This window comes from Amblyomma mixtum, chromosome 7, assembly GCF_055824585.1.
Source record: "Amblyomma mixtum isolate Tamu chromosome 7, ASM5582458v1, whole genome shotgun sequence".
In the NCBI taxonomy this organism is placed as follows: domain Eukaryota; kingdom Metazoa; phylum Arthropoda; class Arachnida; order Ixodida; family Ixodidae; genus Amblyomma; species Amblyomma mixtum.
Genome location: NC_143018.1, coordinates 11338117 through 11365469, shown reverse-complemented (window position 1 = coordinate 11365469; position 27353 = coordinate 11338117). Strand labels below are relative to the sequence as shown.

Sequence of the window (27353 nt, the reverse complement as noted above, 5' to 3'; positions counted from 1 at the left end):
GTTCGCTGCCTGTTTTGCTTATTTATTTCTGCACCTAATCAAGCCGTTCTGGCAGCATTGTGCAGCATTCTGGCAGTCATTTGTGAGGCTCGTGAGCTATCTGTACGGTGTTATCACTATCTCTCCCTTATTGGTCATAATGTTATCTCCAGAACTGGCCACTCAGTTCAGCCATGTAGCCTCGGCTGACAGTTCCCGACAAGCCGGATATGCCTGAGATATGACGTGGCTCTTCTGTTAGTTGTCGCTCTCATTACTAGTCTCGTTAAAGCATCACTTTTCATAGCACCGTTATTCGCTGTCACAAGAAGTCCAAAAGGTAAAACCTGTCGCTGGAAACTACAAGTTGAAGGCAATTCGGCCGTCAGCACTTTCTCGAAGTAAATGCCTGAATTTGAGCCGGCGTTGCTAAGAAGACTTCTAGCAGGGAATATTCTTCTGTTTGTATTCTACGTGTTTCTTTACCAGCGCAACTAGAGTGTAAATTCCTAGAACAACCGCAGCATCACTCTATAGCAGGCGGATGTCTTCGCACTGCACGGTCCTAAAACCACACTGAGGTAGCCCATAGAAATCGCAGCCAGACGCAGAACTTTACGACGGTCCCGAGCACCTCGAGTGCTTTTTAAAGGAATTTGCTCTCAGGCCTAAAAATGTCAAGTGTGTGTTTATCTAATAGACATCACCGCACTCGGCCTTCTTGGTAACTCCTCAGGTAAGTCCACAGAACAAAACAGGGCTCAGGCTGGGCACGAGGCAAGTGCATGATCAGCGTAGTCTTATCACTACAGGGTGTAGTGCCAATAACAGCGCTTTGTTTATGACTGTTTCATGGGTTAAGTGCGTATATTGCACGGTATTACCTGAGCCTCTGAAGTGATACGGGGGCAAGGGTCAAACAGTATGTGACATCTTCTTCAATCGCGCTACTCCTCTGCTCATGTTTGAGTGTTTTTGAAGCACAAATGCATGCTAATAAAAAATGCTCTTTCTATGCCTTCTATACTAACAGTAACGTGAGGCAAAGAAAAGGAGGCTTCACCAGAACACACTGATGGCGTTGACTGCCTGCTGTGTAACGTTCCCTCTCCTTTCCTGATTCAGCGTGGTGAGCAAGTCCTTCGTAGCAGTGACCTCGCTCTAGCATTATCTTATCTCCCCCGCCTGCGTCCGTGCGTTTTCCAAGCAAACACCGGTCGTTGCTAGGTGTGCTCAAAGCACGCGAAGAGAGTCAGGCCACTTTTTCCAAGCACATATATCTTCCGCCGAGATGAAGGTGACCCTACCGCGGAAAAAGGGCGACTACGTCAACATTTCTGCAGCGCACACGCGGAGTCACCTCTTTGTCCGCTCCTCAGGTCACCACCGTCACGCGCTTCTACCGTTATCTGATACCGCAACGAGAGCTTTCCCGCAGCCATCGCTGAAACGTTTCGTACCGAAAGCGACACGGACGTGAACTGCTCGCGCTCAGTGCGCTGTGGTCATCCGCCTGCCTCTGCAGTGTTGTAATAAGGATGTTCGGGCTCAAGCCCGCCCCACCCCGTCTTGACGTTCTTTGTATGGGCTTCTTAAAGTAAATATTTCGGCCATTAAATCATTTGCTACAGCAAATTGATTTCTTCGTCAACGGTGTGTGATACGCGTCGAGACACCCTACCCACCGCACGACGCTTGTGTACCTTCCTTTGCGCTTCGGGTCCTGGGTAAGAATTAGTGGTCTGCGCTGACGCCGTATGTATAAAATGTTTAGATGCTATAAAAATCTGCTTACAGTCATTAGAATTTGTGACCATGGTTGTGACGCCTGTATTCTGAGAGCGGCAAGGAAGGAAGCACAAAATGGAATGGTATGTGTGGCTCAACATCCCGAAGCGACGCACGGGCTATGGGGAACGCCGCACTGAAGGTCTCCGGATTAATCTTAGGCGCTTCACTGCAACCTCAAAGCACGCGGGTGTATTTGATACCGAATGCTTTTTTCCCGGCCTTCTAAAGGTTTAATGATGGAGTACATTTAACTACCTCTTTTTAACCTCTGTCCGTAGATTTTTGTCCTTCTGTCCAAAACCCGAGAAAATGACTGCCTCTAACTGCGCCACTATCACTGCCCCTGGCAAGCAGAAGGAAGTTTTAAAAAATCATCATCATCACCATCATTATTCTCACTACGCTCGCTGCAGGGCAAAGGCCTCTTCCTTATCTATTCATTTAACCCTGTCTTGTGCCAACTGCGGCCATCCTATCCCCGCAAACTTCTTAATCTTCTCCGCCCACCTAACTTTCTGCCACCCCCTGCTATGCTTGCCTTCTCCTGGAATCCACTCCGTTAACCATGAGGACGACCGGTTATTTTGCCTTCGCATTACATGCCCTGCCCAAGCCCATTTCTTCCTCTTGATTTCGACTAGGATGTCATTAACCAGCGTTTGTTCCCTCACCCACTCCGCCCTCTTCCGATCTCTTAACGTTACACCCATCAATTTCCTTTCCATAGCTGGTTGCGTTGTCCTTAACTTAAGCCGAACCCTTTTCGATATACTCCACGCTTTCTGCCGCATAGGTGGGTACCGCCAAAGCCACCTAGACACTTTAAGGCCTGCGCGCTCCCTCCGTGACGTCACCGAACTTGACCCAGCCGCCACTCCCCGCGTCTCCTCCCGTGCCGGGGCACGCGCGGAGTGCGGGCGGTACTGATGCGGGGTAAAATTTTTGCGCCTGCTTTTTAATTGCATTGGGCTAAAATGAAGAAAGGTATGCATTGAATGGGTGGGTTTTCATCGTACTTAATGAAGGGATTGCTGGAAACGTTTAGCGGTATATGTTTCGCGTAGCATATCTAGATTTGAAACTTCAGTGAAAGAAACGTCAGTGATCGAAAGGAACAGTGGCCACAAGACTTTATTCACATATTTACAAATTATATACATATTTACAAATGGAAAAGCTTTTTCCGTTTGTGTGCCATGAAATGCTTTTAGCTCCCGTTGTCGGCAGTGTGGTGACGTCACGCCGAGACCCAGTGGAAGGTTCCACTCATCCGGGCTCTGAAACGAGAACATCCGGGCACCGTACGAGACTTCACGAGATTTAGCGAGACTCTCTAAGCCCTCCTACGCGACCGGCATGCAAGCGCCGGCTGGTCTCCAAACGAGTCACAAAAAATAACTGCTGCCAGTGCCTTCTCAATGTTTATCGAGTATCAGACTAGCTGTGCGTTTGATAATGCACGGAATTATAATTTCGGATTTCTAATAACGCGTGCAAAAAGCACATACATGCCACAATATTTAAAATAATGTTTCAACAGCGCATGCTACACAAGGACACAAGACGAGGAAACACACACACAGCGCTGACTGCAACTTTATTATTATTTGCGCTGACTGCAAATAAAGTTGCAGTTAGCGCTGTGTGTGTGTTTCCTCGTCTTCTGTCCTTGTGTAGCATGCGCTGTTGAAACATTATTATGAATAACCAACTAGCCCGTGAGCTCACCCTGTTACAATATTTAAGCATGAAATGCTTTACGGTGCGGGTGTCCACCGCGATGACAGAGAATTACTGCTCCATTTCCTGTCCTCAAAAAACGTTGCGTTCAAAGGGCAAGGCATCGCGCCCAGAGCCGTATATTCCCTCTGTGTGTAGGCGGTGGTGCTGTCAGCAGTTGCGCTTCCCTTGTGACCACCCTGCTGCATCTTTGCTGTTTATTCGTGCACTTATCGGCCGTGTAACCTTTCGCGGACCAGCACGGAGACCGCAATGGGAGCCTGCAGCGCAGTGGGCGGCTCGAACTCGCAGAAGAAAGGGTTCGCACTTTACCGTTTCCCGCAAGGCGACAAGAATCGAGCACGGCGCCGCGTCCGACATAAGCGTCCGACATAACGAAATGCCGCACGTACGACACCTAAGCGCCTAAAAAACAATGTTCATTTGGTTTATGCGGTTAAAATGAAATAAACTCTCGCAGCCCACAAAGCTGGCACACAACTGCAGATCTGCCGCGAACCAGAACCGCAACACAGAGCGTATTGGCGCACGCCCAGGCAATCCTGCTTTTGAAGCATGTTAAACTCGGCTTCTGTAAGGCTATCTTTCTGTGAACATTCAAATACGCACGTTATTTGCGGTTATTTTCTTCGATAAAAGTTCGCCAGAGGCGCAGCGCTAGCACGCCCGCCAAGGAGAGCTTCGGGCGCCTCGGCACAAAATGGCTGACCGCGCCGCCGCTAAATTTGGATGGCTGTTGGCCCCGCCCCTCCGCCAAACTCTCCCGAAGGGAATATACGGCTCTGGGTGGTGGCGTTCCTAGCTTCCTGTAAGGTGCGGCTCGGGTGTCCACCGAGATGACAGAGAATTACGAATTACTGCGTAATTTCCTTTCCCCAAAAAGTGTCGCGTTCAAAAGACGAGGCATCACGCCGAACGGGTGGCGGCGTTCCGCGGACTGCCTGGCAGCGCTACAACACGCTGTCGCGTTCCACTCCTAAAGGCGAAGCTTAAGCGTCATTAATTAGCAGTTTATTAGTATTCAGTCATTAATCAGTCACTACACACTAATCAGTAATTTGTCATTACTTCGTCATGAATTATGTGTGACGTAATCCAGTGGTAACATCACCAGTGTCACATTGGCGCTGGTCACATACTCAAAGTGGTGCTGAAAACGCTTTCGCCTCTACGCACTTCGGACAGTTTCGAACGCGCTGCATATACATTCTTGTCAGGCCTGCGTCTCGTCGTGTCCGCGTGCGCTTCGCATTATGCCCGTAAACATTTCATGCTTACTCTACTCTCGGTTACGGGAGAGGCAGAGTTTTTTTTTAATTAACCAAGACATGAACGCCCGCACTGAACTTGAAAAACTATCTATTCAACCACACAAGAACACTGCCTGGTACATAAGAGACAAAGCTGTAATATTTACTGATACCAGCAGTCTAGGGAAAACTTCGCGTTCCATCAATTTTAAAACCACACCTTGCCCATATTTTAGCACCGTGATAAATTATTAGTCTTCAACGATAGCTTCAATGCGCAGACAACGTACCTTAGGATCTCGCAGAGTCCGTATGTCGACGTCGTCTCGACGAACAGCACGCTCCCACGTAATCCTACGGGCGTCTTTTGGGAATGAAAACACACGCACTTTTGGCCCGTTGTCGTAATTTCCTTTGCAGTTGGGCACGCAGCAGCGACCCATCGTTTCCACAGCAGGTGCGGGACACGCAAAAATTTATGTATCACGATCACAAGCAATTTTCTAGCCAGCACTCATGAACGCAACAGCAATGGAACGCAGCAGCGCACGCTGAGACGTCCGGCTACACGACAACGGAAGGGTACAAAACTGGTTGAGGGAAGAAAGGAGACGTCTCAGTGTCGGAGGAATGCGGTGGGGCAGGTGGGGGCGCTGGGTCAGCGGTCAAAGTGGCTGACGTCAGAGCAGGGGAAAAGGAAAGCGCGCAGGCCTTGAGAATTCAAGATGGCGCTGGTACCGCTAAGATGCAGCTGTTATATAAAATAGGAGCTTTTTAAACTGCTGGTTAAAAAATAGATAAAAAAAGTTTCCCCTAAGTGTCTAAAGGTAGTGACACGGATGCAACATCGAGACGTACCGCGTGTTCCGTATTTATCTGTCCCTGTTACGAAAAATTCCGCTGCGCAATCTACTGAACTATATGGGCTCAAAACACCGACTACAAGGTACCTTATGATGGTCTTCGTCTTTCGATAAGTAATTTAACATATAAAATTGCCTGCATTTTCGGGATTCGGCGAAAAACTGCATACAGCTGCGGCCATAGAGTTTCTTGGCTGCGGCAGAACTTTTCGTCCAAGCGAGCAAAGAAGCCACTTTGACAGGTTGCGCCATCTGGCGAGCGGTGAGGCAACCGATGTCACGGCTTGGGGCTGGAATGCGCACCTCGCGCGGTTTCTTGGGATCATGCTTGGGATGTGCGTGTCGTCTGCTCCTTGAAATTAACACCGCTCGCCAGATGGCGCAGTCTGTCAGATTGGCTTCTTTGCTCGCCTGGACGAAAAGTTGTGCCGCAGCCGAATGCAGTTTTTCGCCGATTCCTGAAAATGTAGGGAAGTTTAGATGTTAAATTGCATATTGAAAGACGAAGACTATCATAAGGTACCTTGTAATCGGCGTTTCAGCCCGTACAGTCCAGTAGTTTGCGCAGGAGAATTTTTTCTAACACGGACAGATAAATACGGAACAGGCGGTATAGTTGCCACTTCCGGTCAGGTGACATCCCTTTTCTACACCCAGTGGGCAAATTTTATGACCGACAACGCATTTTTTCCCCCAAGCAGGCTTCTAATCACATCAAATTAAAAGTACCAGGAACTTTAGCGGCTAAAGTGGTGAAAGGCGAAAGCCTGAGTGCTGCATTCTGCTACGCGATTGTTCACTTCACGTTATGTTGGTGCATTAATTAACTGCCAATTAATGACGCTTAAGCTTCGCCTTTAGGAGTGGAACGCGACAGCGTGTTGTAGTGCTGCCATGGAGTCCAAGGAACGCCGCCACCCGTTCGGCGCGATGCGTTGCCCTTTGAACGCAACGCATTTTGTGGAAAGGAAATGGGGCTGTAATTCTCTGTCATCTCGGTGTACACCTGAGCCGCACAGTACAGGAAGGGAGGAAGTGTGAGTGAAAGAAGAAAGAGGGGCCATAATGAAGAAAATGAAAATTGTATTTGAGGAAAGAAAATTACGCATTAACTGTCTCACATATCTCAGTAGACACTAGTCGAAAATTGTATTTGAGGAAAGGAAGTTGCGCAGTAGGTAGGGCCATTTTTTTTTACCTACACTGGCTACACTAGTGTAGCAAGTGTATCATGATTTTATGATACACTTGATACACTAGTGTAGCAAGTGTAGGTAAAAAAAATGGTCCTACTGTCTCACATATTTCGGTGGACACCCATCAAGATTCACGCGCGGTGACGTCACGACAATTTGGACCAATCTGAAACGCGGACAAATACGCGTTGCTCGTCGGTAAATTGGTTTCTGAGGAAAGGAAATGTATCTGTCTCTCATATCTCGGTGGACACCTAAACCTCGCCGTAACGGGAAGGGAGGAAGATGGGAGTGAACGAAGACACCGTATTCACTAGACGCACCTTTGTTCATTCTAAACCATCGAGCTGGCATGGCGGAGTGGTAGCGTGCTCGACTCGCAAGCCGGAGACCGGGGTTCGATTCCCAAGCTCGGCCAATTTCTTACTCGGTTTTATTTATCTGGTCTGACTAGAAAGGTTAATTAGACTAACTGGTTAAGTAAGCAATTAACTAAACTCAGTCAGACTTACTTGGAGCATCACTATACGATCCCTTTAATTGGTTGCATGGTTAGTAGGCAAAGTACAATTGGCCCCATTTGAAATTCGCGCACTGTGGCGTCACGACCGTTTCGACCAATTGAAAAGCGTGACATTTCTGTCGACAGCTCCTGCTTACAACGATGAGACATTAAAGGCTTCCGCCTTAAAATACGCACGTCGCATAAAACAAGCCCGCCTAAGCGAGTGCACTCTAAGAAAAAAAGGTGTGATCTTAGTCTTTTTGAGGGGTAAAACACTTGTCGCTGAGCTGACACCTTTTTGGGGGTAAGGTTACGCTGTTTCTTGGAGACTAAGTATTTATGCTCTCGCACATAGAGTAATGTTACGCTCCAATAGCCTAAACTTGCACTGACATAAGAAGAGTAACTTTAAACCAGTTAGGTATAACATTATGCCTTTCTAAAAGGGGTAAATGTTAGCCTGAGGAAAGCATAAACATATCCTAGCATGCAAGGTGCAAGTTTGCACCTTTAGCAGGTAAATTTATGCTACGTATAGAAGTGCAAAGTTACTTTGTCAAAGACTAAACTTATACCGTCATAAACAGAGCAAAGTTTGCACCCCTGTGGTGCAAGCTTATACCCTTACATGATGGATAAAGTTACCCTTCTAGTGGTACAAAGTAATGCCCTACTGCAAGGGGTATCTATGCACTACTCGGTGGTGTATTTATACTGTCCACACGAGAGCATTATTACCCTTCTGTAGCGTAAACCTGCCCACTGAATGCAGAACTAAAGTTGACCCATATGGTAGAAGCCCGAGTCTTTCTAGAAGTGCAGGCAGTGTCAAAATGTTGCGACGAATCTTTCATGTGAGATGGTCTGTGTCATTGTGTGTTCAGGTGCAGGTACTACTGCAGAATGTACACAAAGAATTCATAAACGAATGGGAGAAAGAAACATACCGTCATATTTATTTTGCCACATGCTACACCATATTACAGCAATGACCCTGGCAGTCTTCTTCATACAGGTGGAGGCAGTATGTACCATTTGACCTGCACAGAGAAGAAAACACATAATGAATTTTGCAACCACAAAGCTCAGACGACGTGACCATGGGCTTAGTTAATTCAGGTCTAAAAGTGTAAACCACACAAAAGGCAGGGATAAATGGAAATGCATGAAAACAATGCCACAAGTGCAGGCTTCTGTTTATTATTGAGAACCAAAGTCGGAAAAGATATGCAGGAAAAACAAAACATGTCCTAAATGGCAGCTACTTAATCACTCACATATGCTGACATTATCACAAGCACACTGGCTTCTCAGGAAAAATCCAGACTATTGTGCCCAGCTGCACGGTCAGGCTGTAGGCATCCCGGATGCCAGACTAAGAAGAGGGTCATATCGAGAAACAGAAAAACATGTGCATGAAATGGAAGCTACTAAAAGGTGATACTAAAATGAAATGCCGTTTAACAAACCCTTCCCTCCATTCTCGTGTTTTTATTTCTCCGTATCTAGAGTGGTTAAGGTTTCATGCAGCCCTTGCTAACAATATGTCTCTGGTCTCTGATGCCATTATATGTTTTGTTGCCCATACAGTGAATTTTCTTCCTAAAAGGGAAGTGCAGGTGATTATCTGAGCATCAATGAGTGATACTTCCAACAGTAATTTTCCCTGCATATATTACCTGTGAATTCATTTCCAATTAGCAAACAGCAAGAAGCTTGTCCCTGTGATTGCATTTTTGGGTGCATTCCATTGTCACAGCCTTTCTATACAGTTTAAATACCTGGTGAAAGGCCTATGCACAAAGGCTATGCACTATAAATCTTAGTGTACCACTCCTGGAAAACAAAGAAAAGCTTTCGGCTAAATGTGAAATAATAGCAAGGGCAACTTACACATCTAAAGAATTGTCTCCATGCATGAGGTAACGTCATACCCAAAAAATTATTTGGACCACATTATAATAGATACTTTTTATTCACGTTCATAGCCTGTTTTATACTACACCTCTACATTATGCCTGTGCAAAAAGCTTTGGTTATGGACTGGCCTTCACTGACAGACTACATTAACTACACAAGCAGCATAGAACAGTCTCCTTCTAAAGCACTATTTTTGCTTGAGGAAATTACAAATCTCGTCTTTTTATTTAGACAGTGCTGCTTCATCCAATGCTTGCAGCATATGCAGCAGCAGTAATTCTCATGAATTACATTTTGCTGGCACAATAGAATGTTACCTTTACACATCTTTTCAGATGCTTAGCATAATGAAATTGTAAACACTGACTGACAGCATTCAAGAATGGCTATTAAAACAGTTGCCTTCCATATCTGCTGTCACATGCAGGGAGCGTGAGCTTAATTAAATTTTAAGTTCACTCCGATGTGAAATAAAACTAATATGGATTCATGTGAGTTGTTGGAAATTATTCACATCAGTGAACAGCACCTTCCTACTCAAAAAGAAAGTGTGAACAGTGCAAAGAAGATTAACAGCCTCACGTAGCTGCATATCACATTAAGCTTCACATGCATAAACGGTGCTAGTCATATTAGCTTGGTAGCATGCCACCCTGCCAAGCATTACCATAATTGTGTCATTTTTTTCTGACGTCAGCAACATGGATTGTAGGCAGCGCCTCTCAAACTAATTCAATATGAAATCTTTGCTGAAGTCCAGCCTACTTTTGCAGAAAAAAAACTGCATTTATACTTCATGCCATAAAAAGTGGTCACAATTAATCAAACCATTATTCAGAAATTCTTCCAGAACTAAGTCCTCGAAAACATTGAAAAGCTCTAAAATCTTTGTAATAGAATGGCTGCAGCTGTGCAACATAGCATACTATGTTCACGGATGGACATCAAGTGATGATGAACTTGCAACAATGTCCCAATTACATAAAAACATACATACCACACACATCTAGTCCCGGCCACTTGTACGGTTTTGAAGAATCCAGGCTGAACTTCGGTGCTAGGAGTAACAATGGTTGTGCACCTTTGCATCCCTCCTTCTCCCAGGTGCACTGCAATAGAGGCGTCATTTATAGCGTTAGTGTAATGGTTAGTGATAACTTATATGTTCATTAAACCATGTAATGGCAGCACAAATGCTCAAAAAACTACAGGAATATTTTGAAAATAACAAACAACTTTTTATTCCAAATTTTATCCATTACAGCACTTGCCACATATTTATAAGAGGCATAATTGACGCAATGCACAGGCACAGTAAGCCTACACAAACTTCCACAGCACAATGGCCTATTACCAGTGAATTGCCACTAAGTGCCTAACATAATTAACATATTTTCTAACAGCCACTGCAGAAAAAAGAAAGAACTATACTGCTACTGCTTACGAGATTGACAGTATTCATTACAGAATTTCTTTTTCGTTGACAGATTACAGCAGTGCAACCAAAATCCTTATTGTTCTAAACAGAAAAGCTTAGATACTAGCGTATTCTTCTATTCAACCTCTTAGAGCGACATCAAACCTAAAGTCTCCCTCTTTCATAAGAGAATACAAGAGCACAAAAAGAGGTGACATAGACTGTACGCTTTTGTGAGCTAATGTTTGGCCACCAACTAGCCCCGACCTTTTCACTAGTAAAAAGAACTAAACAAGTTCACTTTTCTCTATTAGTTCTCAGCCTGAGTGAAGAGCCAGTTACATATCAACTTAACAGCATTAGCAAGCGCATCTTGCCATTCGAATGCAGTAAAACTGCTGGCATGATAAGTCACATTCTGGGTTAGCAAAAATATTGCAAGGTGTAAGCGAAAACGGCCGCATGCCAGGAAGCGCAGAGCACAAATGAGCTGCTAATTTCGTGCCTATGCATAAATAAATTTCACGTTTACTGTTTTATCGTTTGCTTGCTAGTCCGTGATAAAGAAAAAAAAATTGACGCCGTCCATTCGCAAAAAAAAAAAAAAGCGGCCTGGCAGAAGGAGTTGCCTTGCAGCGCTAAAATTACAAAGGGATTATGGTCCAATAAGAATCACATATACAGTGCTGCAGTAGATGTGAGCACTGCGCGCAGTACGTGCCACAGAAGCGCGCACCCTAATTTACTCGCCCCTTTCTGAACGGAGACTGCGGCTTGGACTTACCTTACTGAATGGTCGTGAGCAGGGACAAATACTTGGCGTTGAAGAGACGACCGGCAATGTTCTTTCGCACGGCAGACGAAGGATCAGGGCCTGTAGCGAAAGAAAGCATGAGAAAGACGCCGGCAGATTGCGCCGCTGCGATCGTGTGTTGTACACGATAGGCTCCCTCCGGCCGCACGCGACCGGCTCAAAACAAGAAAATAGCAACAAGCAGCGGCTCGCGCACACAATCCATGATAAAAAAATCTGTACTGAACACACCATAACTTGATGGCAGGAAACAACCCGTATGACCAAACGAAAATGTCACTTACTTGTACGGTTGAAATTGGGCGCAAAGAATCCGTACGATGAGGGCGCCGCGACGATCTGGCGTGCGCTGTTTCTTTCAGACGTTGACTCTTTCGCGAAGATGTCGCCCACTGCAGCGTCACACATCGATGAAGCTTGCACGATGAAGTAATCGCTGAACAGAACCTAAACGCACACAGGCCCGTACTACAAGATGAAAAGAGGAATGCGCGTCGCGACTAGCACGACGGCACCCAGGCGCGGTAAACAGCGGCTTCGTCTTCGACTCTACGCGAGCGGCCAATCCAAATAGACAGGCACGTGACCTGAAGAGAGAGAAGGGAGAAACCACGAGAAACTACAACCCATCGTCAGCCATCGCTTCCAAAGCTTGCTTCGCACCATAGAGGAATTACAGAGGAGGTTTTCCTTCCTCCATGCTTCGTGCCTTTCTTTCGTTCCGCCGGACCCCGCGCTTCCCCTCTTTTCCTTTTCTCCGCTGACTGAAAGAACGTCTGCGTTCCCAGTAGTGTCCCAAGGTCAAGCCGCCCGCGTGCGGGCGACAACCTTTGGTCGTTGCAATGTGCTGGTAGCTTATTATTTTTGCATGCGCCTTTCTTCCCTTGTGGCACGTATTTTTCCGCGCTTTCGGCGTGCGCACATCTCTTCCGTTATCGGAGACAACGAGCGCGGCTAGACTCGTCTTGTCAGTCCTTGCAGTATCCCTTTGAAGCTTTTAATGCAGCCAGCTATTACGCAGTATGAATTACGCAGATGCTGCCGTAAATGTGTGGCGTATGCAACAGAATAGTTTTCAGAGCAGCTGCAGCTTAAAGTTACGAGCATCATTCGGAAGTTCTCGTCAGCTCTCATTTACTACCGCGTACAGAAGGCACTGCGAAATATATATCAATAAACTGCCCTTCCTGTACTTCTAAATCAGTCATAGAACCGGCTAAAAAAGCGATGTAAATGCTGCAGCATTATTGATTCAATGTCAGGCACAGTAACAGTTTTAAATACTGATATTGCCGCGTGATATTGCTGCGAGAAATTTCAACTTTATTTTGTGCTTATGGGGCCGCACGTGTGAGGAGAATCCGAAGAAAGAAAAACCGCTCTGTTCAAAAATAGTTTAACTCAATCGAAATAGATACAGCTGTAGAAATATTGATTTAATAAAGCCGCATCGAGTGATCAGAAGCGTCAGGCAAACAAAGGGGATTCACAACATTTGAACATTTGAGGAAGATGGCGCAGAAGAGGGCTTCAAACGACAGTCGACAACTGCTGATGCAGCAGTTCTCACCTCTCATCGTTCCAGTGTTCGCGAAGTTCTCAAAATATTTTCAAAATGGGTCAACAGAGCAGAAATGGAGCACTGCCAGCGCTATGCCAGCAAGCATCCGTTAAGACGCTTCAACCGACTGGTTATTCGGGCGATTCCGTCTATTATACGCGCTTTCATTTTATTCAATATAGGCAGTTGCCACCGCTGAATTTATGCTTTTGTTAAAGATTGGTTCGTCAGTGCGATACAATGTGTCCTTTAGCTCAGTTTTATTTGTGCATACAAGACAAAAGTCTCAGTCATCCGAAGCAACTTACGATGATGAAGGAAAACCTGCCGGTTTATACGCCGTAGTTTCATTTATTTTCGAGCTTGGGTCTTCGGGCAGCGTCTATCTAGTGCAATGTACTGTTTAGTGCTTATCATTAGCCTCTAAAAGAAAGAGTTATTTCCTGACGCATGAACCATTCCATAAGAATTCACAATGCACTGCCTCAATACAAGCGCCTTGATTACTGTTTCCTCTGGCACCCGGTTTGTTGCGGAATTCGATGCTTCCATAGCGCTACAGTTCGAAAAAAAAAAAAAATTGGAGGCAGTCAACTTCATTTCTGAATATCAGTACTATACTTGACTGCATTAAAGCTGCGCGGAACAACCTAAAAGCTAAAAGTTACGCACACGTACACTGAGTTTAAGCTAATTTCTGCTCTTGTAGGCGTGCAGCACAATTTCATACGCAAGAGAAGTTCGAATAGACTTAAATCGCGTTGGTCACCTCGCTCCCTGTTTATCAATTTAAAATAAGCTGAAATTGAATTGCTTCTATGTGAAACACTTGTACGCGCCAAAACATGATCAGGAAATGCAGCTATCTCGAAAACTGATTACTATGGGCTTCGCTATCTTGTGCCGAGAGAAAGGATCCGTACACTTGTTGGAAAGGAAACGCAGAAATGTCTTTTACACTGCGTTGAGGAGTTTCCGAGCAGATGTACAAATGCTGGTGATCTCATAGTAGACCAGCAAAAGTGCGACTCTGAGGCCTGGCTCGTGTCTTGGTAAAAGTGCTCTAAACAAAAATGTACCTATATATATGAAATGGTCAGGCCACGTTCACAACTCAGTTCAGATGCAGAATTATTCCTTCCCTAGTTTCTTGCATTTTTGTTTTTCAGCGTTGTCAGTATTAGTGGTGAAGATCACGCGTTTATCAGCGAGTAGGGCTCTTTTTTGCTGTTGAAATGGAGCAGAAATATGAGAGTGCAATTTATTCGGGATTTGCGTTACATTGCATCTTCAGCTAACATAAAATTACAGCGTCAACAATCTCGCTCGTTCGTCTGATTTTGATTTATTAACTTGTATGCATGTTAACCTGAACCCTTTCTGTTATTCGTCTGTTATTTGCTCAGGAACATGTGCCACAACGAGGGGTTATTCGAAAAGCAGTGCACGGTATTCGAAATTGTACGGAGGGAATTAACCGCCCTGGTACTTATCGTACGCTATTAGAAAATGAAGAACAGCGCGGACTAATAGAGCTTACGCTGGCTGTGAAGCAAAACTGTTCCTTTTAAAGCTTTTATTACCTCTTTAATAAAAGCTTAACCACAAGCCGAAATTATAAGCGCAATAATTTTCATGCCTCTGGTGTGTTGAAGCGCTAAACTGTTGATTTCGTTCAGAGCTGCGATTGGTCAGAGGAGTAACACAGCACCGATCATGCCGTCTGTCTTTGCTGACTTACTTCTTTTTTAAAATGATATCCAATCATGAGTATGAAAGCACATGCACCGAATATTAGTGATTATTTTGGTCGTTAGCAACCAAGAGCATGTTTGCATGCGTGATGGTTGTCGTGGCCGATCGCGGCCAATGCACCTTTTTTCAGTAACGTTCTGTGCATCCGCCAAGCCGCTTCGTCCGCCATTATTGCCGACCATGTCAGGCGGAGATGGGCAGAAGATCGCTGTACGTGTTCTTCGAAAAAATAGCTTCTGGTCCCTTGAAGAAGCGAGGAGGCGCGGTCAGTGTCGCCAGCGCGGGTGAAAGGATCAATGCAGTGGGGGAGCGTGAGCCAGCATAGCTTTTAACTATTGTCCTCAAAATAACCCCGCCACCCCGCTTTCGGGAGAGGGCCATCTTCGAGAGGGAGGGGAGGCGGTGAGGGCTGCATACTTTGCTGTACAGCGTCTTCGCGCAGAGGGAACACAGCTGGTTTGAAGAGTAAAAAAGGGGGTAAGTTTTCTGAAAGAGACTAACGGCCTCCACCACCTCCACACGGGTGTAACGATGCACTCTGCAAAGTGCTTCTTTAGTCCATGCGCCTTCAGATAGCATAAGTCCTGAAGATGCACCCTTCTTACACCCTTTTTTCTTAGAGTGTGCTGTAGCGGAAAATGCCCTAAGCTCCCCCCTGCCATATGCAGGGCACAGAAGCTTAAGCCAAGGGCACTTGCTCATGTAATCGTTAGCTTGCAATGAGTGCGACAATAACAGCAACAATGTTGCTACAAACTGTACCTATGTTCGTGCTCAGCGAAGTGTAAGGATTACCGCAATGGCTAATATAAAAAAACACCGTACCAGAGATAATTTGTATCCGGTTATGAACGCACAATAGCCACTACCAGGAACTCATAACAACGCCCAGTTAGTGCAGCAAACACTTGCGGCCTATAAGCTCTTCATTGGAAGGTGAGTTGGTCATTTTTTTTCTTACGTCCCTGGTGGTGTCAGCGAGCTATTTTTGAATGAACAAAGTCATGCCCCAAGTGGTGGTAGCTAAGTTAACTAGAAGTGCTCGTCCCGAACTCCTGGTAACGCTCACAAAATGACCAAAGAGACACCCTTTGAAAACAGCTTTTTATGCTCTTTGAATGAGCGCCTCTTTTGTCATGCAAGAAAACTTTCACAAAACAAGTAAGAGAACGTCGCATGTGTCGTTCTTTTTCTTGTGTTGATGTAGCTGCTCAAGAGAACGTCGCATGTGTCGTTCTTTTTCTTGTATTGTTGTAGTTGCTCCTCCGTATCTTGAATCGTGCGCCAGTCCACCCGACACTCTGTTACTCTTAGTCATGCGTTCGCTGTTACGTACAGGACCGCGTTCGCAGCCTCCCCCGCATGCGGTTGTGTAGACGCTCGCACAGTTTCTCGCTTCGAGTGTGATAGCTTTTGTTTTATGCGAAGCATACTAGCCGCACAACCGAGCTCTTCCTTGCTGCTCCGCGCGCGGCCGCGTAGCTACCACTTGACCTACATCGGCGCACCACGTGATATGACGTCACAACAGCTGTGAAAGTTACCCCCACGTACTCAGATATACTCGATCATTACAGGGGTCAGCGGAAACGCTACCCAGCCCCACACAAAAGGCTCACCAAAGAGGAGGCGGTAGACTGGCGCAGACTACAAACCGGTACCTACCCACACCTTCACAAACTACACAAGATTTCCCCTACACAATATGCAGACGAATGTCCGTGGTGTCAGGGTAAACCTACACTAGAACATATCACATGGACCTGCCCTAAGGCAGACTTAGAGCCAAGAATAAACCCGAGTGTGATGCAGTGGGAGCACTTGCTGGCCAACGAGGACGAGGAAGCGCAACGATTCCTTGTGCGCCGAGCCACGATGGCAGCAGTCAAGTGCGGCATCCTGGACCAAGGATCGACCACGGCGCCCAGTGACCCGTAAGGGTCAAGAACACCAATTTATTGACAATAAAGTTTTTTCCATCCATCCATCCAAAGCTGGGGCTCAACCAAAGCCACCTGCTCAACTCGCGCGCTCGCTTGCGGACGCGCAGCCTCCACCGGCGGCCTAACTCCCGCTCCTTCCGCTAGGGGCGCTGACGTCACAACAGCTGTGAAAGCTGGGGCTCAACTCGTGCGCTCGCTTGCGGACGCGCAGCCTCCGCCGGCGGTATGCTTCGCATCCTAGGCTTAACCATAAGCTAAGCCAGGCCATTTTTGGTTTAGTTTGGTTTATGGGGTTTAATGTCCCAAAGCGACTTAGGCTATGGAAACGCCGTAGTGAAGGGCTTCGGAAGTTTCAACCACCTGGAGGTTCTTTAAAGTGCACAGACATCGCACAGTACACGGGCCTCTAGAATTTCGCCTCCATCTAAATGCGACCGCCGCGGCCGGGATCGAACCCACGTCTTTCGGGTCAGCAGCCGAGCGCCACAACCACCGAGCCACCGCGGCGGCTTTCCGCGTCTGATTCGCTCATCGCTTGCCTCAAATGCCTGTAACTATGGTTGTGCCAATGCTAGCGTCCTCATTCTTTGCATCCATCGAACCGACGTCACCTGGAACGTTCGACACAATTGAAGAGAAAATGAAATTAAAAAAAAAATGCTCGCGCCGAGGGTTCGATAATGTGCGATGACTCTAAACAGGCATCTCGTACATGCCATGTCATCGCATAGAGCTTACAACTCACGCAACGAACTACGTGCATACAGGTTTCTTTAGTGACGACTTTGCTTGCGTTGTTCCTTGTGTGTGCACAACATCAAAACGCTGAGCAACACGCATGCATTTCTGCAGCGGGGATAATCCAGGCGTAGCGTAGGCTAGACCACTAATTTTGATTTTTGAGTTTGTAACTGAATTCCTGGGCACATGAAGTGGGACGTGGACACGAAAGTACGAAGCGATCATATATCGATGGGAGAGACAAAAAAATTAGCTGGAAGAATCGGGCGCCAAATGTTTCTTACAGTATTCAGTTACTCTAATTAATTACTCTTTTTATTGAATTCATACTTTATTTATTTAGGGTGCAATCGTTCGGAGCACATTATCAAGGGCTAGTTTTTAAAAACGCCACTATGCACGACGTTCCTCATAGCCACGATTCCTGGGAGACGACGACCTGTACTAAGCACACAATCGTCGTTCTCGCGCCAAGGACACAGCCAGGCACATAGTACTCGAGACCACTCCTGGGAACTCGAGCTAGTGCATATCCTGACTATTTCTCCAAACCACAACACGAGCCGTTCACTACCAGTGGAAGTCTTTACTCCAATTCTACGGAGTGGACTGCAGCCCAGGAAGGATACGCTTCCCGGAATACCGGCCTCCAGCCGTGTGAACCGCGGCGCATGCAGCTTCTTCGTCCTCAACGCAGCAAGGGAGAACAAGTTTGTTTTTTTTTTCTATTTGCACAAATAAAGACATTTAACGACTACAGCGGCACGTCTAATCCTTTCTTCTTTTCCTTTCACTTCTTACTATATTCCCCTCTCACATGTGCATGCAGCAGGTCTGTGCATTATTTTCTAAGTACACCTACAGACGTGTACTGTAGAATACACATGTCAGAGACGTGGCCAGTCCCTGACAAGTCGGGAGACCAACCGCGGGATAGGATCACCACATATTGGACCAGGGCCTCACCGCTACATCGGTAGCGGTAGGGCGAGATGTCCCTACTTCAGATTTTCCAAGTGCTTTACAGCTGCCGAAAACTTGACGCCATCTATAGCGCCTTCACGGAGATGGGCGCATGCGGACTGAAGGCGCATCTATCGAAGTAAGTGATAGCGTTGGCAGTAAACGGTATACTGAAATCGTTTATTTACAAGAACAACGACGATGGTTTTCTTCGGAGCTGCCGTCCGTCTGCGGAGCCTTCTGCCCAGCCATTTCTAACGTAAACAATGCACATACGTCACCACCTGCACAACCAGGTACTTCACCGACGACGCTGCCGATAATCTTAGTGCACGATGGGATTCGAACCACCATCCTTCTGTTCTGCAGCCGAGCGTGCTAATGGCTACGCTACTTCCTGCCAACGCATATGTAGTTCTCCTTGTCTAGGACGATGAAGAGTGTCTGCAGAAAGGCATCGAATCAGACGGATGCCTCCCAAACGTTCTCCAGTGTCTCCAGAATTTAAAATTCCCAAACAATTGTGTACTTAATTAACCTCTCAACCACACATCAGTGACACAAGCAGCAACACCGCGCTAAAGGCTAAAGGCTTTCGCCTCACCGCACTTTAGGTCAACAAAGTGCCCCCCATCCCTTGGATTTTTGAACCAGTGCACTCTTCTGTTCCATTGGACAATAAAAGTGACCATTATGTATAGTCTTTTTATTTTAGATGAGAAGAGACAAAAACGATGATGACGCGACGCGTACATGAAAGAAAGGCAGCGACAGAACGAAACTCAGGAAATAGGTGCTCCCTGAGAGTCGCTCCAATTTTAAAAACAAAGTAGTGAACATGGTCTTGAAAATGGACACCGGGCAGTCGTAAAGTTCCCAGCACTTACCTAGAGAGAAAAGCGGCGCTCTGTTCGTTCACCCACACCGGGCATGCCGGGAGTAACGAACCTCGTGTTTTGCTTGGCTCGTGTTTGTGCGATCAGATGGTTTCTGCAAGACTACAGCTTTCCTCGACATAAGCCCGCTGTAAAGGCTTTGTTAGTTTCTACAAGCGGCTAACATCAAACAGGAACTTGCATTAAATTTACTAAAGGAGTGAAAAAACGTCCCACTGAGCTTCAGTGTATAAACTGCAGCATTGATTTTTTTTTTTTTTTTGCAAATGTTTTGGCCATTGTATTATTGGTGAAAAAAAATACGGTTAAAATATATTGGCTGCATTTCGAACGCTTGACTGTGTGCTGGGTGATAGCGAGGAAGTTTTGAAATTTTCAATGAACATCGGAAAATCTGAGCCTTCGTCTCTGTAGTTACGGAGCGTTGATAGCAATTTTACGAGTCCTAAGCGGCGCTCAAAAGTGATTTCCATCACCCGAAAATGCAAGCGAAAGAAGTGATACGACTCCCTACTGAAAGTTTCCATAACGCGAGTCCCATAATTCTATATATTGCCATATGGATGATATGGAGTGAGTATGGAGCGCATGGAGTCGGTATGGACATTATGGAAAGCGCGTACTGCATCTTATGGACTGCTTATGACGTCATGTACACTTTATAGAAGTTATATAAATATTTTATGGAATGCCTATGGACTCCACACAGAAATCGTATGGATGCATGTCTATATATTGTTCATGTGATATGGACTCCACATTACCGTAATTCCACACGAGATATTCGTATGGAACGTTTCAGTAGGGCTTAGCACTCACAACAAAACTGGGTGAGGAATAGATTTCTATGGGTCTAAACCGTCTCACATGGTGGATACTGCTGTCCAATATACTGGACAAACTTTCCATTGCCGTGTCTGAAGAGGTTAAAAGAGTTTAATCCAGGCACAAATTGCAGCTCCGAGCCGCCGTAGATTCAGCAGCAAAATCCCCGTTTTGGACCAAACACTAGCCAAGCAAAGTACTAAGTATGACTGCCAGGCACTTCCGTGGGTGGATGGAGAGCTCTTGAAGACACTCGCGTAAGCAGACGCGCCTCCCTTCTCTCTAAAGGTAAGTTTCGAAGAACGCCGCCAGGGCGCAGTGTGAAGTTTAGCAGAATTCGCGGCAGTACTGGTCCAGGCACTCGAAGCAGACTTCCGCCTGTTCGTCGTTGGCGCCGCCGACGTCCTTCAGCCAGGAGATGAATTCGTCCTTGTTCCTCCCTATCACGAGGAACTTGCCCACCACAATGTAGGCCTGAAACAAAAATTACGAGGACACTTTGGTAACTAAAGTGTTGAGAGGCGGAAGCCAAGGACACTATGACGTGACGACTTCCGGTGGATGTGACGTCACACCTTTCCCGTGGCTATATCGATACCCAAATTATTTATTTACCCTCGAGGCCTAGGAGGCGTTACAGAGGGGGTGGGTACAGGGGTTGAACAAAATTCCAACAAAACAATTTGAAAAAAAAAAGATAAAGCACACGCGTGCAGGCACTCCCGCTTGGGCAGCCCTGCTGCCTGCAGTATTTGGAAATAAATAAAAACTGTGTATAAATAAAAATTATAAATAAATATGTATAAATAAAAATTATACATATTTCGGGGATCTTAAGTGTTAATTACGCTTAATTAAGCATTTTTTCATCTAATTTGACACAAATTCGACGTTTTTCCAACCATTTTGTGACAATTTTCACTATGCCGTGACGACTTCCGGTGGATGTGACGTCACACCGTTCCCGTGGCTATATCCATACCGAAATTATACATCTTTCGAGGATCTGAAGTGTTAATTACGCTTAATTACATTTTTTCATCTAATTGGACACAAATTCGACGTTTTTGCAACCATTTTGTGACAATTTTCACTATTCCGTGACAACTTCTGGTGGAAGTGACGTCACACCATTCCCATGGCTATATCGACGTCCGCGCTATTTTGACACAACTTCGACACTTTTGCCTATAATTAATTAACTAATTATTCTACAGTCATCAAACTTGGCTTCTAGGCTCAATTGTTCCTCCTCTATCTGAAGCAACCATTGGTTTTCTTCTATCTTTTTTAGTTCCCGAGTTAAACGCGCGTGACACGCTTTGTTAAGGGACGGACAGCAGTATGAGCCAGGCTTTCGCTTTAATAAGCGACAGTGGTGACCCTATTAAACTGCTACACACACTGAGCGCGCATTTTCTAACAACTCCTTTTCGGCGGCCACCTTTTGTCCTTTAACAGTTGAATGCGGCCACCTGTGACGTCAGAGAAAGTATTTGTTCGTTGTTTTTTCTGGTATTGAAGACGGGCTTACCAACTGCAGACGGTCCAAAAGGTAGGGGGAAAAAATGCTAATTTTCGCCACTACTCTGTGCTACTATCAAAGGGACACAAAGGATGACTCCATCCTGTTTTCGTTCTGAGCCGAAAACAATGTTTGCCTGATTCGGTTATGTTGCCGTTCGCTCGGCCGCAAACGAAGCATTAATTGATGGGACAAAATGGAATTAAAAGCACAGCATATCAATTCTCACAACTCGATTTAAACTCATGACGTCACAGTCGAAGAGGGCCACGTGATCACAGTATAGAATTGAATGTTGGTGTAGAAGAGCCTCATAAATCCGCGTTTAAAGTGACACTGAGGAGGAATTGAAGTTGGCTTGTATCTATAGAATACCAGCTTTTGATCACAAAAACGGCGTTTTTACTGGCAACAAAGCTCTTGTAAGGCAGAAAAGAGCAAGAACCGAATTACAGGTATCGCCGCCACAGGCCAAACTCGCAAGTACAAGCGTGATGACGTCATAGGACAAGATAGTGTTGCTAGGTGCAATGGTTCTAGCACGGATCACTGAAGCTGACAAAGTAAGGTTGAGCGGTTGAATATTGAAGAAAGTTTTGTTTTGAAATCGAAATCGGTGGCAGCGACACGGCTATATTTCCTTCTTTCTCATTTCCTCGCTTTCAGTGAAAAACGCAGAAAAACAGTGTATTTGTCATTAAGACGCGCTAATTATTTGTCATTAGTGTATTTATCATTAGGACGCACTCTCCCACGGAGGCCGATGGGAGAGGCTTTTGTGCTACAGTGGAAGTAGTAGAGTTAATGAATATTAATGATGATTATGAGTATAAAGCTCACGCACAGTCATATTTGCCCATTGTAGCTAAAGGCGATACGCAGTGTCAAAATTCATGGCATGTCTAGAGTAAAAAGCTCCATGGCAGTCTCACTTTGTCAAACCCTTTGTCTTTCATCTGCGTAGCGAGGTCGCCGTCGATGCCAGCGATGTCGGTGACGTCCTTGTCTCCCATAGGCTCAGAAACGAAGTTGCGGTGCTTCTCTGATGTCGTCGACGTGGCTGGCTTTTATGCAAGGGTATAGAAGAAAGAAGACAGGCTGACACTGAGGCTGACAAAGTAAGGTTGAGCGGTTGAATATTGAAGAAAGTTTTGTTTTGAAATCGAAATCGGTGGCAGCGACACGGCTATATTTCCTTCTTTCTCATTTCCTCGCTTTCAGTGAAAAACGCAGAAAAACAGTGTATTTGTCATTAAGACGCGCTAATTAATTTTCATTAGTGTATTTATCATTAGGACGCACTCTCCCACGGAGGCCGATGGGAGAGGCTTTTGTGCTACGGTGGAAGTAGTAGAGTTAATGAAGATTAATGATGATTATGAGTATAAAGCTCACGCACAGTCATATTTGCCCATTGTAGCTAAAGGCGATACGCAGTGTCAAAATTGATGGCATGTCTAGAGTAAAAAGCTCCATGGCAGTCTCACTTTGTCAAACCCTTTGTCTTTCATCTGCGTAGCGAGGTCGCCGTCGATGCCAGCGATGTCGGTTACGTCCTTGTCTCCCATAGGCTCAGAAACGAAGTTGCGGTGCTTCTCTGATGTCGTCGACATGGCTGGATTTTATGCAAGGGTATAGAAGAAAGAAGACAGGATAAAACGTCGCTGGGTTCGGGCTATCCCTGCAAACACAAGACGGAACTAGGTAGCGTAATAGGTTTCAAAAAGGAATCAACACTTGTTATCTTGTCAACTGCTACACTTGTGAAAAAGCAAACCAAAGAATATAACGAAATCCGTTTGATTAAGGAAGAAAATGTGTAGTCACGAAATTTTCCGAGAAAGTCTTCACTAATAGGTACAATATTCATGATTTAAAAATCTTTGAGATCACCGCGGCGACCCGCATTGGAGGAATGCGAAACCTTTGACACCTCCTCCACACTCTTTGTCCCTTGTCCTTGTTTGTTTATAGTTTCATTTTTACGTCTGTGGCTTTTTTTACGTCTTCTCACTATTTCTACGCCAATCGCCATTTCGACGTCCAAATGGGTTTTTGTGCTGTAATTAATTAATTATTCCAAATCGACCAAATTTGCCCCATAGGAAGATTTTTTCATCCTCTATCTGCCACAATCAAACTTTTTTCCGTATCTCTTTATCATCCTCATTATCATCAGCCTGACTACTACCACTACAGGGCAGAGGCCTCTCCCATGTCTCTCCAATTAACCCTGTCCTTTGCCAGTTGCGGCCACCGTATCCCCGCAAACTTTTTAATCTCATCCTCCCACCAAACTGTCTGCCGTCCCCTGTTACGCTTGCCTTCTCTTGGAATCCACTCCGTTACCCTTAAAAACCAACAGTTATCTTTCCTTCGCATTACATGCCCTGCCCAAGCCCACTTCTTCCTCTTGATTTCGACTAGGATGTCTCTATTTTTCTTTCATGGTATTTATTCACATGGTTTTGTACAGAGAGGATATGTATACATATGTGTGTGCGTGTGTGTGTGTGTGTGTGTGTGTGTGTGTGTGTGTGTGTGTGTGTGTGTGTGTGTGTGTGTGTGTGTGTGTGTGTGTGTGTGTGTGTGTGTGTGTGTGTGTGTGTGTGTGTGTGTGTGTACACACAAAAAAAACTATTTACATAGAACCTAGGTAGGCGCTACATGGTACAAACATGATAGTAAACATATCAGAACTAAAAGGCCGGCAAGTATATACAGCGCATCAGGAGAGGAAACCAATCCGGTAAAAAGACCAATTCTTTGTTAATGTCCGCTACCTGCAGCAACATTCGGCTAAAATGAATTCCGGGCGAAACAACAGTTTCAACGTTGCGGTCTTGCATGCGCGTTTTCCAAGGGCTATGAAGTCCAGTCAGAGGAATCATATCATAGGGTTTCGAGTCAGGTTGGGAAACAACAAGGTAGCGCACACTATAGGAATTTAGGATGAAATTTTTCTGTACTGTCATCTACAATACATCCCTAAACAAAATCGCGTCTTTCCAGTCTATAAAACAATGTTCAATTGTTTCAGGCACATTTGTACAAGCGACAGTTTACAGATTTTATGGTAGCTCCTGTGACATCATTTGCGTGGGACATCATTTGCGTTTGAGGTTCGTGTTTAAGGTTAGCTATAAAATGCTTTCATTACGTAGAGTGCAGGCCACCCGAGCGTAACTCATGCCGCGTACAAGATCTCAAAGACGAGCCAATGGTTTACAATATATTTTCAAAAACTCCCGCCTGCGCGCCTCGCGGCGACCAGCGGTTTCAGGCTTCCGCCGGAATCTGCGCGCAACGCGTCGTTACGTCAGTCACCGCGCCAACTCCGCATCGCGGGGATTCCCCGTGCACGTCCCCAACCTGCGGAGGGCCCAAGTGGGTGGGACCGACGGAGCAGCTCCACCATTTCGGAGCACAAAATGTGACGACAGCAGAGGGAAAAGCGCCAAGACACGGAAATCCAAATCTTCACTACAGGTAATTCAGCTTCCACAAAAAGCACCAACAAAATTCTTGCCGGAGGATAATTGTAAAGCGGCTTCTTTTAACAACCTAAGCATACAGCAACATTTCGGAGCGCTTTTAAGCCAGAGAGACGCACAGGCAGTCCTGGTGTCTAGAGACGGTGAGAGAATTTATGAAAACAAGGCTGGTTCCAGGCCTAACGGGGGTAAGTAAGGCAGCGCTGGGCTAGGTGTCGCTCACCATGGAAGCCTCGCTAGCGAAGATCCTCAGCGAGTTAATGTCTCCTTCGCCATACACTGCGTCCGAATCTAGTTCTCATTAGACGCCACTGTTGTGGGGCGACGTTTTCACGTGAAGAGAAAAGCGACAGCGCCTCTTGAGTTGCACACTACGTAATGCGCATGCCCGCCTATGAAGGCCGGCCACACTAGCCACAAAGGTCCCGTGGCGCCATCTATCAGCACTGCCAATAACCAAGACGAGCGCGCCGTGGCCTCCGTGATTAAAGCTCTGAGCAGATCTCGGCGGCCGCGAGCGCGCTGCCGCTGAGCAGCGTCGATTTCGAATTAAACCCCGCCCCTTTCAGTAAACCTACTCCGGTACGTGCACGAACCACGCGACAGCAGCTTAGGGTGACCACAACTCCCTTTATGCCCTGAGGCAATAAATAATGTTATCATAAAAAAGTGCCGTATACAACTATCGCCATGACAACCATACAGATTATTTTGAAAACTTCTCAAGACATCACTTTTAAGACAAGGCATTCATAAAATAACAAAGCAAGCGCTAGACATCTGCTGAAGTGCGCTTAAATTTATACCTTTTTTTTTAAATGTTCATATTTTTACCCCTTTACTAATTTACTGCTTATTCAAAATTTTGATTTTAAATTTGAGTTCTGCAGGAAGTAAAGGCACTAAGTGAAATTTGTTTTTAATCGTGCCCGCGTTCTCAGTTCCAAGACGAAAAATATATGCGTTCCGAGCTCACCTGGGCAAGGGTTCTTGCAAAAACACGGTGTGACCACAGGCTGCCTCTTTCAACCCCGGCGCCGAGCGAATGATGGCGTTCGTCGCCGTTCGTGCTTCCGGTGGCCTCTCCCCTGATATACGTCGCCACTTACGCAAGCGCCATCCGCTTGGCCTTGCGCCGGCTACCTCCTTCAGCTGTAGCTGCGGCCTCGGGTAGTTTCGGAATAGCTGTGCAACGGCTTGCGAGACGGCGCGGTCGCGAGGGTTTTATCGCTGTCGCCGCGGCACTCCTCTCGATAAAGGCAAAGTTCGGAAACGAAATGCGTAAGCGATGCAGTATGTGCGGTTCTGCGTCATGGAGTTGCGCATCATCTCCTCCACCGTTAGAAATCATCTCCACCTTGGGGGATTCCCCTAAACATTCACCCATCACTGTTCCCACTTCGAGTTACTCATCAATTCGTTCTCGCACTGCCATAAGCTTGCCGTCCCGGTTAGGTCAGTTGGTGGAGCGACTGCTCCGGTGAAGCTGGGGTCCCGGATTAGATCCTCAGACCAGGACGAATTTTTCTGGAACTACGAAGTTTCTGAGAGAGCTGTATAGCTTTCCTTTGTGGCCGCATGGGTGCGCTTGGGTGGGTTAGTTCCACCGAACAGAATTAGTTTGGTGAACTCGTACACTCATTCGTATTCGATCTCGAACCAAACGTATGCTCGGCACCACATACACAGCAATAACAAGCAACGCGAAAAAATAATCTGCGTACCGCCAATGTTTAAAGTTTCATTTATTGAGTAAATATATTCAGGGGCACTTTGACTGTCTAAAATGCGTAGAGGCGCAAGCGTTTTCCGCACCACTTTGACTGCCTCTGTGGCCCTGGTGACGTCACCACTGGATGACGTCACACATAATTAATGACTAATTACTAAGCAATGACGAATTACTGATTAATGACTCGCGTAAACTTCGCCTTTAGGAGTGGAACGCGAAAGCGTGTTGTAGCCCTGCCAGAGAGTCCACGGAACGCCACCACCCGTTCGGCGCGGTGCCTTGCCCTTTGAAAGCAACGCTTTTTGAGGAAAAGAAATGGAGCAGTAATTCTCTGTCATCTCGGCGGACACCTGAACCGCATCGTACAGGAAGGGAGGGAGTCGGAGTGAAAGAAGAAAGAGAAAGAGGGGGCCGTAATGAAGAAAATGAAAGTTGTATTTGAG

The 27353-nt window shown here is 46.0% G+C and overlaps 2 protein-coding genes and 2 long non-coding RNA genes across 10 annotated transcripts in view; 1 reads left to right on the top strand and 3 right to left on the bottom strand.

Moving 5' to 3' along the window:
• Window positions 1-27353, top strand: part of LOC149335007 (barrier-to-autointegration factor-like) — a 49305-nt gene that overhangs the window by 5513 nt on the left and 16439 nt on the right. Inside the window, exon 1 of one of the 3 annotated variants that reach the window (XM_089551713.1) lies at window positions 24986-25173. The exons of 1 other annotated variant lie outside the window; for it this stretch is intronic. The gene's annotated coding sequence lies outside the window, so the exon portion shown is untranslated. Of the gene's footprint in view, window positions 1-24985; window positions 25174-27353 lie in introns of those variants that run through there. One more of the 3 variants, XM_089551711.1, reaches the window with a different exon arrangement.
• LOC149335010 (uncharacterized) lies at window positions 2876-5495 on the bottom strand. The gene is made up of 2 exons (XR_016283993.1): window positions 5051-5495; window positions 2876-3047 (listed from the first exon to the last, which is right to left on the bottom strand). It is a non-coding gene; the product is annotated as an uncharacterized LOC149335010 (long non-coding RNA).
• Window positions 9687-12349, bottom strand: LOC149335009 (uncharacterized). The gene is made up of 3 exons (XR_016283994.1): window positions 11760-12349; window positions 11446-11535; window positions 9687-10353 (listed from the first exon to the last, which is right to left on the bottom strand). It is a non-coding gene; the product is annotated as an uncharacterized LOC149335009 (long non-coding RNA).
• LOC149335008 (barrier-to-autointegration factor-like protein) lies at window positions 19130-26263 on the bottom strand. 5 transcript variants are annotated; one of them, XM_089551709.1, is made up of 4 exons: window positions 26155-26263; window positions 23172-23303; window positions 22617-22748; window positions 19130-20633 (listed from the first exon to the last, which is right to left on the bottom strand). In XM_089551709.1, exons 2-4 carry the CDS (start codon window positions 23295-23297, stop codon window positions 20487-20489), a joined length of 405 nt encoding a protein of 134 aa, XP_089407835.1. In that variant the 5' UTR covers window positions 23298-23303; window positions 26155-26263; the 3' UTR covers window positions 19130-20486. The 5 variants fall into 5 exon arrangements, with proteins under 5 accessions (XP_089407835.1, XP_089407836.1, XP_089407834.1 ...); XM_089551710.1 differs by having other exon boundaries at window positions 23172-23299; window positions 26155-26227; XM_089551708.1 differs by lacking the exon at window positions 26155-26263 and adding an exon at window positions 25402-25575 and having other exon boundaries at window positions 23172-23365.

What these genes read in the sequence shown, in the direction of transcription:
- LOC149335008 (XM_089551706.1), bottom strand. An exon ending in AAGACAAAGGGTTTGACAAA is followed by an intron (nt 22,749 to 23,171) that starts GTGAGACTGCCA and finishes CTTGCATAAAAG; the next exon opens with CCAGCCACGTCGACGACATC. An exon ending in AAGACAAAGGGTTTGACAAA is followed by an intron (nt 20,634 to 22,616) that starts GTGAGACTGCCA and finishes TTTTTGTTTCAG; the next exon opens with GCCTACATTGTGGTGGGCAA.